Source organism: Anguilla rostrata, chromosome 13 (genome assembly GCF_018555375.3).
Source record: "Anguilla rostrata isolate EN2019 chromosome 13, ASM1855537v3, whole genome shotgun sequence".
NCBI classification, from domain to species: domain Eukaryota; kingdom Metazoa; phylum Chordata; class Actinopteri; order Anguilliformes; family Anguillidae; genus Anguilla; species Anguilla rostrata.
Genome location: NC_057945.1, coordinates 828,083 through 840,425, shown reverse-complemented (window position 1 = coordinate 840,425; position 12,343 = coordinate 828,083). Strand labels below are relative to the sequence as shown.

General features: G+C 44.5%; 1 protein-coding gene across 3 annotated transcripts in view; it reads right to left on the bottom strand.

Annotated features, from left to right (window-relative positions):
- Positions 1 to 12,343, bottom strand: part of smarcc2 (SWI/SNF related, matrix associated, actin dependent regulator of chromatin, subfamily c, member 2) — a 48,016-nt gene that overhangs the window by 21,770 nt on the left and 13,903 nt on the right. For all 3 annotated transcript variants that reach the window (XM_064304264.1, XM_064304265.1, XM_064304266.1), the window contains exons 8-13: positions 7,131 to 7,206; positions 6,417 to 6,661; positions 4,726 to 4,850; positions 2,443 to 2,502; positions 2,229 to 2,266; positions 532 to 662 (exon numbers count right to left, since the gene is read on the bottom strand). In XM_064304264.1, coding sequence (XP_064160334.1) covers positions 532 to 662; positions 2,229 to 2,266; positions 2,443 to 2,502; positions 4,726 to 4,850; positions 6,417 to 6,661; positions 7,131 to 7,206 — 675 coding nt within the window. The remainder of the gene's footprint in view (positions 1 to 531; positions 663 to 2,228; positions 2,267 to 2,442; positions 2,503 to 4,725; positions 4,851 to 6,416; positions 6,662 to 7,130; positions 7,207 to 12,343) is intronic.

Sequence of the window (12,343 nt, the reverse complement as noted above, 5' to 3'; positions counted from 1 at the left end):
ATAATCGAACCAGGCAACATAGCTGGGGATGATTATGTGTACCTGTTGTAATCGAACCAGGCAACATAGCTGGGGATGATTATGTGTACCTGTTGTAATCGAACCAGGCAACATAGCTGGGGATGATTATGTGTACCTGTTGTAATCGAACCAGGCAGCATAGCTGGGGATGATTATGTGTGCCTGTTGTAATGGAACCAAGCAACATAGCTGGGGATGATTACGTGTACCTGTTGTAATCAAACCAGGCAGCATAGCTGGTGGTGATTATGTGTACTTTGTGAAGGAGTGGCCCACTAGTCAATTGCTTAATTGCTTTTAATTGATTGTATTTAATTGTTTGATTTAATTTGTTAATTTGATGGTGATTGTAACCCAGGTGCATTTGATTGGCTCAACCTACTTAAGTGTGTCAGTAGGGACAGAGAAGGAGTGAGAAGGTGATCATTTGTACTGCTGGTGTTTTTAAAATAGATTATTCATCTTTTTAAGTCTTGTTTTACTCAGTTATTTTTAAGCCTTTTTACATACCTGTTGTAATCGAACCAGGCAGCATAGCTGGGGATGATTATGTGGTGGGTCTGCTCCGTCACGTTGTCTTCATGCAAGTCGGTGCTCTTCACTGGCTCTCCCTTTACGCTGGGGGAGCCTTCCTCTTCCTCCTGACGGCACGGAAAGCCAGACAGACAGACATACAGATATGTACCTCACATGTATGGTAAATGGTAAATGGACTACATTTATATAGCGCCTTTATCCAAAGTGCTTTACAATTGATGCCTCTCATTCACCAGAGCAGTTAGGGGTTAGGTGTCTTGCTCAGGGATACTTAGACACGCCCAGGGCGGGGGGATTGAACCGGCAACCCTCTGACTGCCAGACAACCGCTCTTACCTCCTGAGCTATGTCGCCCCTGTATGGGTCAGCCCAGTGGACAATTTGTTTTCCAGAACATTTCATAGGTTAGGGCAACCACTCCCAAAGCATTTTTCCCATACAAATATGATTTTAAAGTCACAAGGACCATTGCTGTATTGGATTTGGAATGTCATTCTATTTTACCATCTTTAGAGTGGTTTACAGAAGTGTGCCCCATAATCAGACCCCCAAAGGAAAACAGGCTGTGTTTATGGTGCTGACAGGGAGTCAGCAAGGTTTAATACAGGTTTTTTTTTAACATTATTATTAAACCTAAGGTTTAATAATAATGGTTTAATAATAATGCTATCGCCCCAATACTGCACAGCTGCAAACATTCTCCTGGGTCAGCTTTATGTAAACCTTAGGTTTTCCATATACTGTGTAATCAGTAAGATCTGGGAAACAGTAGGTAATTCAAGTTACCTATGAGTCAGCAGCCAGCTGTGCTACCAAGATTAACCTGGACTGACAGGAGTACAACACATACAACCATTCCACTTCACCCACATTTTGCATAACTGTATATTGCCATTATTTAACAAACTGTACAATAAGTTAACACTTAATCCTGCCATTCCTCTTTAACTCTTGCCACTGCACATCTAGTGGTTTTAAGGTCCTAACACACTCTTAGAACTCACGATATCTGCACCCCATAGTCACTCGCCAATACATTAATGCAACTGCAAGATACACAATTGTATCCTTGTCGCATACACAAGCCAGAGGCACGTCCGTATCTACCAAGATAGATAGCGATCCGTATAGAGCCACACGACTGGCGGAAAAAGGCTATGAATGAGAGTTCCTCATTAGTAGACTCCTTGGTACAACGGTTAGCACAGAGGAAAGATTTAAAAAATTATTTTGGAGTCAGATAATAAAGGTAACATTAATCCAGCAGCACTAGGCAAGACAACGTGCATTCCTTCGCCACTCAAATACTTCTGCTATTTGGTATCTGAGGGGATTCTTACAAATTCCACTTAAAAAAAGATATTGCATTGTGCATATGGGATGTGCATTTTAGTGGGAAAGTTAGCTGATGTCCATCATGGGATGTTAACAGTAAGCAGGTTCATGACATCCCTGGAACATTTTCTGTAACTTAAAGCAGCCCCGAACAATAAATATACTGCAAATCCGGTTTGAGGGATGTTCTCACAATAATGCCATCTTACAATTACATGGGAATCTAACTAGACTGTTTCCCAATGTTCTGGAAGTGCTAGACATGAGAGCTATTATGTTATACATTTTCCTAACTTACGCTTAAGGGCCAATCGGGTATCCCTGTACAGTCTTACCTTCCCCACTGTTTCCATAGACTCATCCTCCTGCTCATCTGTTCATCATAAGAAGGCAGGAAGAATGAGAGAGAGAAGGAAAAAGAGTGAGGTTCTTTTTAATGCACCTTATAACGCAGTAATGATGAATGTACACCAGGTAGTGAGGGAGTAAGGGGAAGAACAAGGAGAAAAAGGTAGTGGCTAGTGCATATGAAAAACACCAAGGACTCACCCAGGTCAGTCATAGTGCCACCTTTTACCGGGGTAGATTCTGAGTCTTTCTTAGTGTTGACTGTAGAAAAACATCAAGGCGATGCTTTAGAGAACAGGCTTGTTTTGTTATATAACTTTAAGAAGCAAGCATTAAGAAGGAAGCCAAGGTTATCAGACAGAGGGAATTCCACATAAGGTTACAATACATGTGACTGCCATACTGTACACGCAATGCCCTCCAGAATTACTGACATCCTCCATTAACAGAAACCAAAATGCTGTATTAAACTGACTTCATAAATGATTTATATCCTCAGTAGTATGAGAAAATTATATAATCCTATTCTTTAAAGAAAAATTATTTAGCATGAAATGTGGTCATTTAACATTTTTGGTGGATTTGAAGGAGCATGAAGGCTTGTTGTCCTGCTGGAAGATCCAGCCATTTCCAGAGTTTACCCTGCAGGCAAAGGCTGCCAGAGTTTAGCCTACAGGCAAGGGCTGCCAGAGTTTAGCCTACAGGCAAGGGCTGCCAGAGTTTAGTCTATGGACATGGGCTGCCAGAGTTTAGCCTACAAGCAAGGGCTGCCAGAGTTTAGCCTACAGACATGGGCTGCCAGAGTTTAGCCTACAGGCAACGGCTGCCAGAGTTTAGCCTACAGACATGGGCTGCCAGAGTTTAGCCTACAGGCAACGGCTGCCAGAGTTTAGCCTACAGGCAACGGCTGCCAGAGTTTAGCCTACAGGCAAGGGCTGCCAGAGTTTAGCCTACAGACATGGGCTGCCAGAGTTTAGCCTACAGGCAAGGGCTGCCAGAGTTTAGCCTACAGGCAAGGGCTGCCAGAGTTTAGCCTACAGACATGGGCTGCCAGAGTTTAGCCTACAGGCAAGGGCTGCCAGAGTTTAGCCTACAGACATGGGCTGCCAGAGTTTAGCCTACAGGCAAGGGCTGCCAGAGTTTAGCCTACAGACATGGGCTGCCAGAGTTTAGCCTACAGGCAAGGGCTGCCAGAGTTTAGCCTACAGGCAAGGGCTGCCAGAGTTTAGCCTACAGGCAAGGGCTGCCAGAGTTTAGCCTACAGACATGGGCTGCCAGAGTTTAGCCTACAGGCAAGGGCTGCCAGAGTTTAGCCTACAGGCAAGGGCTGCCAGAGTTTAGTCTATGGACATGGGCTGCCAGAGTTTAGCCTACAAGCAAGGGCTGCCAGAGTTTAGCCTACAGGCAAGGGTTGCCAGAGTTTAGCCTACAGACATGGGCTGCCAGAGTTTAACCTACAGACATGGGCTGCCAGAGTTTAGCCTACAGCCAAGGGCTGCCAGAGTTTAGCCTACAGGCAAGGGCTGCCAGAGTTTAGCCTACAGGCAAGGGCTGCCAGAGTTTAGCCTACAGGCAAGGGCTGCCAGAGTTTAGCCTACAGGCAAGGGCTGCCAGAGTTTAGCCTACAGGCAAGGGCTGCCAGAGTTTAGCCTACAGACATGGGCTGCCAGAGTTTGTGTAATCTGACCATCAAATCTGCTTCCAAACAATGTTCCAGTGACATTAGAAATCTTAAGGCACTTACTTATGTGGATAGCTGACAGTACAGTCTTTATTCTGGCAAGCCTTCTGAACTGCATCTAAATGTATTTTTGGAGCAACCTAAAGATGCAACAAACTTCTGCTATTCTATAACTGTAATCCTTGGACAATTGTTTGACTTTAATTACATTACACAGCGTGTAGGGGCAAAATACATGTGCATCCTCTTCCAGGCAGGTTCATCGTTGCTCCAGTTGTTTGAAACGTCCTTAAATTCTTTACCTATTTTTTGCCAGTTTTAGTCTCATTTCATTTGTGTGCTCTTTACCTTGCCCATGTTGACTGAGGACTAAAGGAGTTTGGTAAGTGTCACCTCGTATTTACTGCCCCAGTGAAACAGGAAGCCAAGGGCCACAATTTAATAACTCCTAAAGGCTTTAATAAAAAAGTTTTAAAAAGTTAAATACAAACAGCAATATACTTTTGATATTTCTTTTCATAAGAATATATAGTGGTGCCAATAAGTGTGTAAATTGTCTGGCATACATTTATTAGAATGCTGCTTATTAATGCATTATATAATAACGAGCTAATTTAATACATAAATATTTATTTAACGCATTATTAAATGTCAGCCAATCAGATATGAATGCATATTGATTGGAGGATACTTGATTGGCTGACATTTGAACGTTATTTGTATAGTGCTTCAATAGACACAGCCTCTGTCGGCTCAGACGTGACAGTGCTAGCTGTGCGCTAGAGGAGTGGTGTGAGCCCTACCAGCTTTGGGCAGGGTGACCTCCTCCACCGCAGGCACAGGCGAGGGCTCGTCCAGCTCTTTGGTCAGGTCCTCCTGCTCCTCCTCCCGGTGTCCCCGCTTCGATTTGGTGTACGGTGCTGTAGGTCTGGAGAGATGCAGAGACACACACAGGCACACAGGCACGCGCATGCACACACACACACACACACACATACATGGACATACACACACACACGCACGCAGACACACAAACATGTGCATATACACACACGTACACACACATGCGCAGGCACACATACAGGCACGCACATATACACACACACACACACAAACATACACACACACACACACGCAGGCACACATACAAGCATGCACACACACGCATACAGGCACGGGGCACACACAAACATGCGCACACATACACACACACACACACAGGCACACAAACATGTACACACACATACACATACACACACGTACACACACACACACACACACACACACGTACACATGCGCATGCACACACACACATACACACACATGTAAATACGCATGTACACACACGCACACCCACACAAATACACGTTACACCAGGAATGACGCATAGTCATTAACCTGATAATGCATGGAGCTACAGTATGATGAGCTGTCAATCACAGACCCATTCAATACACTGTGGTGCACATCATCGGGTGAAGTGTGCTTTAAAAGGTTTGGGTGAAACCTCTGCAGTTCCCACAGCAGGAAATGAACCCTTTAGACTGCATTAAATGTCCAGCTGAACCAAGTGAGTTAAAATTCATAGATTTTCCACAAGAAAAAAAAAACTTTGTTGAGTTGAAATTTTTTCAGATTTGACCAGCCTATACCAGTATTCAATATATGTAATTAACCCAGACCTTGTGTTATACAGTACTCTGTGACTGAGCTCTCTCTGGGAGAGGTGATACATGCACCTTAAAAAGTGTTTAAATGTGTGATTTTACCTGTGTCTAAGACCAGAGACTGCACCAGCAAGAGAACCTCAAACAAAAAACTCAAACCTACAGCAAACCACTCGTTTGCTTTTTTCTAACTGATTTTTCACCCAGGATCCCAGGTTAACAGTGAAGCTTTATTTTCACTCCGCATCTCTCTCTCTGAACCTTGTCAATAAATACCAGCCCAATCTGGCTTTACCACAACTGACCATGTCCACCAATTCAGTCCCCAGGGCGTGTTTAGGCTTGTGACTGATCTCAAATAATGATAATAAAAATATCTTTATTTGTATAGTACTTATCAAGCATATACAGCACAAAATGCTTTACGGAGATAAAATAATTAAATTTTTTAATATAAATTAAATATAAAAAAGAAACAATCATTTGGGGAAAATAAAATGGTGAAAAATAAGAACAAAAATGAATATTTAAAATAAACATCTAGCCATTCAGGAAAGCAACACTTTGAAAGTGAGTTTAGACTGATTGAAAGGAAGATGAACACTGATCTGCAGACTGATCCATAGCAGGAAGACTTTTCCAGAGCCCTAACAGAGAAGGCATGATCACCTCTGCTTTTTAGTCCAGACTTACCCAGGTCTGCTCTACACCACCCCAAATATTAAAAGTCTTAACGGCAGCTATGGAAGTTTCTGGCAAAGGGGTGAAACAGGTGGTGATCATGCACAGGGTGGTGCTCGGGGAGGGCGGGACGGGACAGGACATACCCCTTCTTGGTGTTCTTCTTCTTACTCTCCTGGGGGGGCGGGGTCGGGGATGGCGAAGGCGAGCGCTTCCTCTTCTTGGCGCTGCCCGGCTTCCTGTCCCGCCGCTCGTCCGGCGTAGACACCTCGTCCGTCAGGGTCTTGGCCGAGATCCTCTTTCTCCTGGGGCCACCCTCGCCCACCTCATAGTCTTCCTCGTTCATCCATTCGTTGAACTGGTCCAGGTCCAGGATCCACTTGGCATGCACCTGTCAGGGAAAAGCGAGCGGATCCTCAACTTTCCAGGCGCTAAAGGTGAGGTAACCATGTCATCGACATCAATGAAGGGCTGAGTAACACAAAAACCAGCACTGCCCCGGTGCCCCAGAATGCTTTTTGTGGGGGCGGAGTTACTGTCCTTGGGAAGACACGTCAAGCCAAGGTCCGCCAAGGGCCTTGGTATTGCGGTCATAAGAGATGACAATATTCTGAAGAGCTGGGATGTTAACCCAGATTTCCCCAAAAACAGACTCTCTACATTTGGCCAAATTATCACCCCTTTCATGTGATTGGCTAAAACAATCTAGCCCAATCTGTTAGATTGTCATGACAATTAATAATGGAGCTCCCTGATGAGCAACCTGGTTAAATAAAGGTAGGCAGGCATTCAGATTGGTAAATAAATAGATAACTAAATTAATGATTAAAAGTGACCCCCCCCCCCCCACCCACACTCACCTTCCTGGGTTTCTCTGGACTGGGGGGGTCTTCCACAGCGGCCTCCACCTCGCTGGCAGGAATCCAGGTGTCGTAGCTGTGAGACAGCAGCACAGCTCAGTGAACACAGACCCAGCACCAGAACGCTCCAAAGCACCAAGGCTCCCCCAGACCCAGCGCCTAAATGCTCCAAAGCACCAAGGCTCCCCCAGACCCAGCGCCTAAACGCTCCAAAGCACCAAGGCTCCCCCAGACCCAGCGCCTAAACGCTCCAAGCACCAAGCCTCCCCCAGACCCAGTGCCTAACGCTCCAAAGCACAAGCTCCCAGACCCAGTGCCAAACGCTCCAAAGCACCAAGGCTCCCCAGACCCAGTGCCTAAACGCTCCAAAGCACCAAGGCTCCCCCAGACCCAGTGCCTAAACGCTCCAAAGCACCAAGGCTCCCCCAGACCCAGTGCCTAAACGCTCCAAAGCACCAAGGCTCCCCCAGACCCAGTGCCTAAACGCTCCAAAGCACCAAGGCTCCCCCAGACCCAGCGCCTAAATGCTCCAAAGCACCAAGGCTCCCCCAGACCCAGTGCCTAAACGCTCCAAAGCACCAAGGCTCCCCCAGACCCAGCGCCTAAACGCTCCAAAGCACCAAGGCTCCCCCAGACCCAGTGCCTAAACGCTCCAAAGCACCAAGGCTCCCCCAGACCCAGTGCCTAAACGCTCCAAAGCACCAAGGCTCCCCCAGACCCAGTGCCTAAATGCTCCAAAGCACCAAGGCTCCCCCAGACCCAGTGCCTAAACGCTCCAAAGCACCAAGGCTCCCCCAGACCCAGCGCCTAAATGCTCCAAAGCACCAAGGCTCCCCCAGACCCAGCGCTTCAACACTAGGGATGGGGATTTAAAATAACATGATCCTTGGTCCCTAAATGACTTCAAAAAATTTACCATGGCCATATTGCAGCTTGGGCAAGGGCCCTTCTCGTCACTATTCGACACGTTGGAAAGCCTTGGGCGTCTTGGGTTGACGAGTGAGGTAGCCCATGGACTACTAGGCACTCCAAATAAACTACATAACCCAGCATGCATTAGCCTAGGTTTATGTTGATGTTTTTAAAATAATTTTCCGTGTAGCCTATAGTATTAAAATGAAATAATTTCTGGTATATTTCGGTGTATGTGTATGTGTTTTTAAGTAATTAAATTCAAATCGGTCACAATAGTATTGATTATCTACAAATACGAGCTCCGAATTTGCCCTGAGGTTCAGGCTACTGTCTGTCTATAGCGTCAAAATCCGCCAAAGTGGTAATTCAATTCAATGGGCTACCTCATTCGTCAACCCAAGACGCCCAAGGCTTTCCAACCCGTCGAATAGTGACGAGAAGGGCCCTTGCCCAAGCTGCAATATTTGACGATTTGGGAATGAGAACGTGTTGTCAACACACACACACCGCTAACACTCACCTCCCACACAAAACGCTCCAAAGCACCAAGGCTCCCACAGGCCCAGCACCAAAACACTCAAAAGCACCAAATCTTCCACAGACACACTGCCAACAGTCCCCGCCCACATCCCGCTGCACCCTGACAAAACACTCCATAACACGGAATGGGACGAGTACATTGTCGGTATTTCATACACCAGCTTAAATTCAAGCTGCAAGCACAATATGATTTTTTGGATATTGTGCATATCATGCTATATGCTATAAAACCGCGTCCGTATCCAAGCAAGCGATGGCTTCATGTTCGTTTCTCCAGATCATCGCTGTGTGCATCAGCGTGAGGACTAAAACCTGGGTGTAGTGCAGAGACTTTAAACTCGAACCCTGCAGGGCTGCTGCATCCACTGCTTTTTGGTGCATTTGCGCTTAATTTAAGTCATTGATTGGTTAAACAGGGCTAAACAGGCTGCTGATTGAAAGGACAATAACCAACACAGACTGCTGTCATCCAGGACTGGCGTTTGAGATCCCCTGGTGTAGTATTCATGCCATAAATGTTCCTTTTATTGACCCTGTCTCTCCTGCAAGACTCCCTCTGGGATAATAACGACTGATGTGATTTGACACGCTCAGGCTTAGCATCTCAAATGGCGGTAACACTGCGCTTCATTTGTGCAACGTTTTTCTTTCAAGCCACAGCAAGCCGATGCACCGCTGGCTGTCTCTTTTATTCATTTTGCTCATCTGTGTTGATCTTGCACATTTATTCTTTGACATTCTTATGTTAAATAGCAGATTATCATATGGCACAGAAGCAAAATTAAATGGTATTGCTTCCTTTTACAGTCCCCTAGTAAACACATGGTAGGAATAGCACACAACTGGGTAATTACTACTGGTCAAAAACAATTACCACAGGTATGCCATCCGCCAAGTTAACAGCTTGCCGGGGCATGCCCCATACCTACACACGGCCGAGAGTTTGGCACTTTTCAGGGTTTCCTACAGAAATAACCACAATGACCACAGACTCTCTGCTCTTAGCAGCATTAACATCTATACCTTCTGACCGCATGTAAACAGATAGAATTCACAAACAACTACACACATCCACACATTAAAGCCCCAAACTTGGGTGATTTAGCTTTTTTTATCCTTCTTCCTGCGGATTGATTATCTCATCACAAAAGCTCCAGGACCACAATCAATAATTCTGCCCACTGGTGTTCCTACTGTTAGCTACTTTTTAACTAGGCTACTGTAGCTACCTTGCAAACACCACATTTCTAAATTAATGTTAGCCAAGCTTATAAATCCTCTACTGACATACAAACAATTAGTGGGTCTGTCGTGTATACAACAGCCCATTAAAAATACTTCCATTTAAAAATATGACAAACATTTTCATTTATTTGTCATTCGTGGTATAGGACAAATGACTGAATCCATACCGATGTGTTTCTTTCAACAAGAATGCATGTGTGTTTGCATGTATTTGTGCATATGCAGTTTTCTCATAGCCTTCAATTATATGCATTACTGTTGTTACTTATAACAAACAGTTTAAAAAAATGATATCTGAAGACGTATAAAAATGTCAAGTTACTCACACATGCATAATCTGTAAGTCATTAATTAAAACTTGCAAAATATAGGCCTGCCATTCAAAGTATTGATATCAAAATGAGTCAAAATCAATATTGGCTGTCTTAGCACACAAATTAAACAAGCTCTTTTCCAAAGCAATGCTACCCAATGTTTCCCAAATTATTTTAAATAACTTGGCCCCATATTTTTTCTTATCTTATTTTTTCCTTGGAGAGAATGTGGTCATTCAAACTTTATGAGTCACATCAAAGTGTCAAATAACAAAAATGCCTCATAGAAGACATTTTAAAATAAATACAGATTGTAAAAACAATACTGTACATAGATAGATAAATAGATATAATACTTCATTATCCCCATTATCCATGCATTCCCTATGCAAATCTAATAAACACTTAAATGGGTGTAAAAGTAAAAAATTACTATGAAAGATAAGTTTGTTTCTAGGAAAATACTGCCTTAATTCCTAGGAAGTACAAAATGAAGCTATTACCAATCTAAATATGTTATTACAACAGTTAGTTGAATTAATTGATAATAGAAGAGGTGTTCTTAGTGTAGATGTAGATGTAGGTGTAGGTATTGTCTAAATTTCTAGGAGGTACACAATTAAACTCAATAAACCTAAACCTTTGATAAATACAAGGTAGTCACCTGAAGTGTAGAGGCCTTTCAAAGTGTTTAAAATTTAATTTCTTTGTATTTACCTTTTTCTTTTACCAGAGGTAATTACCTAATCATTAGCTATTTCCAGTCCTAATACTGGTGGCACGGTGGTGCAGCTGGTAGCACTGTTGTCTCACAGGAATATAATCGTTTGAATCTCGGCTTGTGTGGAATTTGCATGTTCTCCTCGTGTCCACATGGGTTTGCTCTGGGTACTTCCATTTCCACCCACAGTCCAAAGACATGCAGGTAGGCTAACTGTCCATAGGCATGAGTGTGTGAGTGAATGGTGTGTGCCCTGCAATAGATTGGCAGCCTGTCCAGGGTGTATTCCTGCCTCTTGCCCAATGCATGCTGGGATAGGCTCCGGATAAGCGTGTATAGATAATGAATTGACCAAGTAAGGAAATTAAGCAAAAAATATGTGGTACATGAGTGAGCACGGCGGTGTTGGATGGAATCCGGCCCGTGCCAGTGCTGACTGTGGCCCAGCAGCTCAGCAGCCCTGCTGGTGCGATCGGCTTTGCACCGCTCAGGGATGTGGGAGGGATACAGTCAGGGGTATAGTGTTGTTCAGGGATGTGGGAGGGATACAGTCAGGGGTATAGTGTTGCTCAGGGATGTGGGAGGGATACAGTCAGGGATATAGTGTTGTTCAGGGAAGTGGGAGGGATACAGTCAGGGGTATAGTGTTGTTCAGGGATGTGGGAGGGATACAGTCAGGGGTATAGTGTTGCTCAGGGATGTGGGAGGGATACAGTCAGGGGTATAGTGTTGTTCAGGGATGTGGGTGGGATACAGTCAGGGGTATAGTGTTGTTCAGGGATGTGGGAGGGATCCAGTCAGGGGTATAGTGTTGTTCAGGGATGTGGGAGGGACACAGTCGGGGGCTTTGTGCCACTCAGGGATGTGGGAGGGACACAGTCGGGGGCTTTGTGCCACTTAGGGATGTGGGAGGGATACAGTTGGGGGTATAGTGTTGTTCATTGCTCAAAAGACTCCTGCTGCCTGTCCAGGTGCCCAAGGCTAGCTCTCTGCTCACACGTACAAACTCGTTCTCTGCACGTGTGCGGCTTGTGGCTGCAGTATGAAAAGAAGCAGCTGGCTGGCTGGTACGTGTATCGGAGGAGAACTACAGATTGCCTTCACTCTCCCAAACCAACAGTTAGTTAGTCAACATTCTTAGATTCATGTGGAACCGCAGATGCCAAATTTTTATTTAAAAAAAGATATTGTGATATACAGAGCCTTTGGGAAGTATTCAGAGCCCTTCACTTTTCCACATTTTGTTATGTTACAGCCTTATTATAAGACAGATTAAATTCATTTTTATTTTCATCAATCTACACACAATACCCCATAATGACAAAGCGAAAACAGATTTTTAGAAATGTTTGCAAATTTATTAAAAATAAAAAACTGTACAAAAAAATAATTACCAACCCATGCGCTCAAAGAAGTTTTTAACAAACTCGGCTATATAACAAATAAATGGTGCATTGGCTTCTCACAGATAATCACAG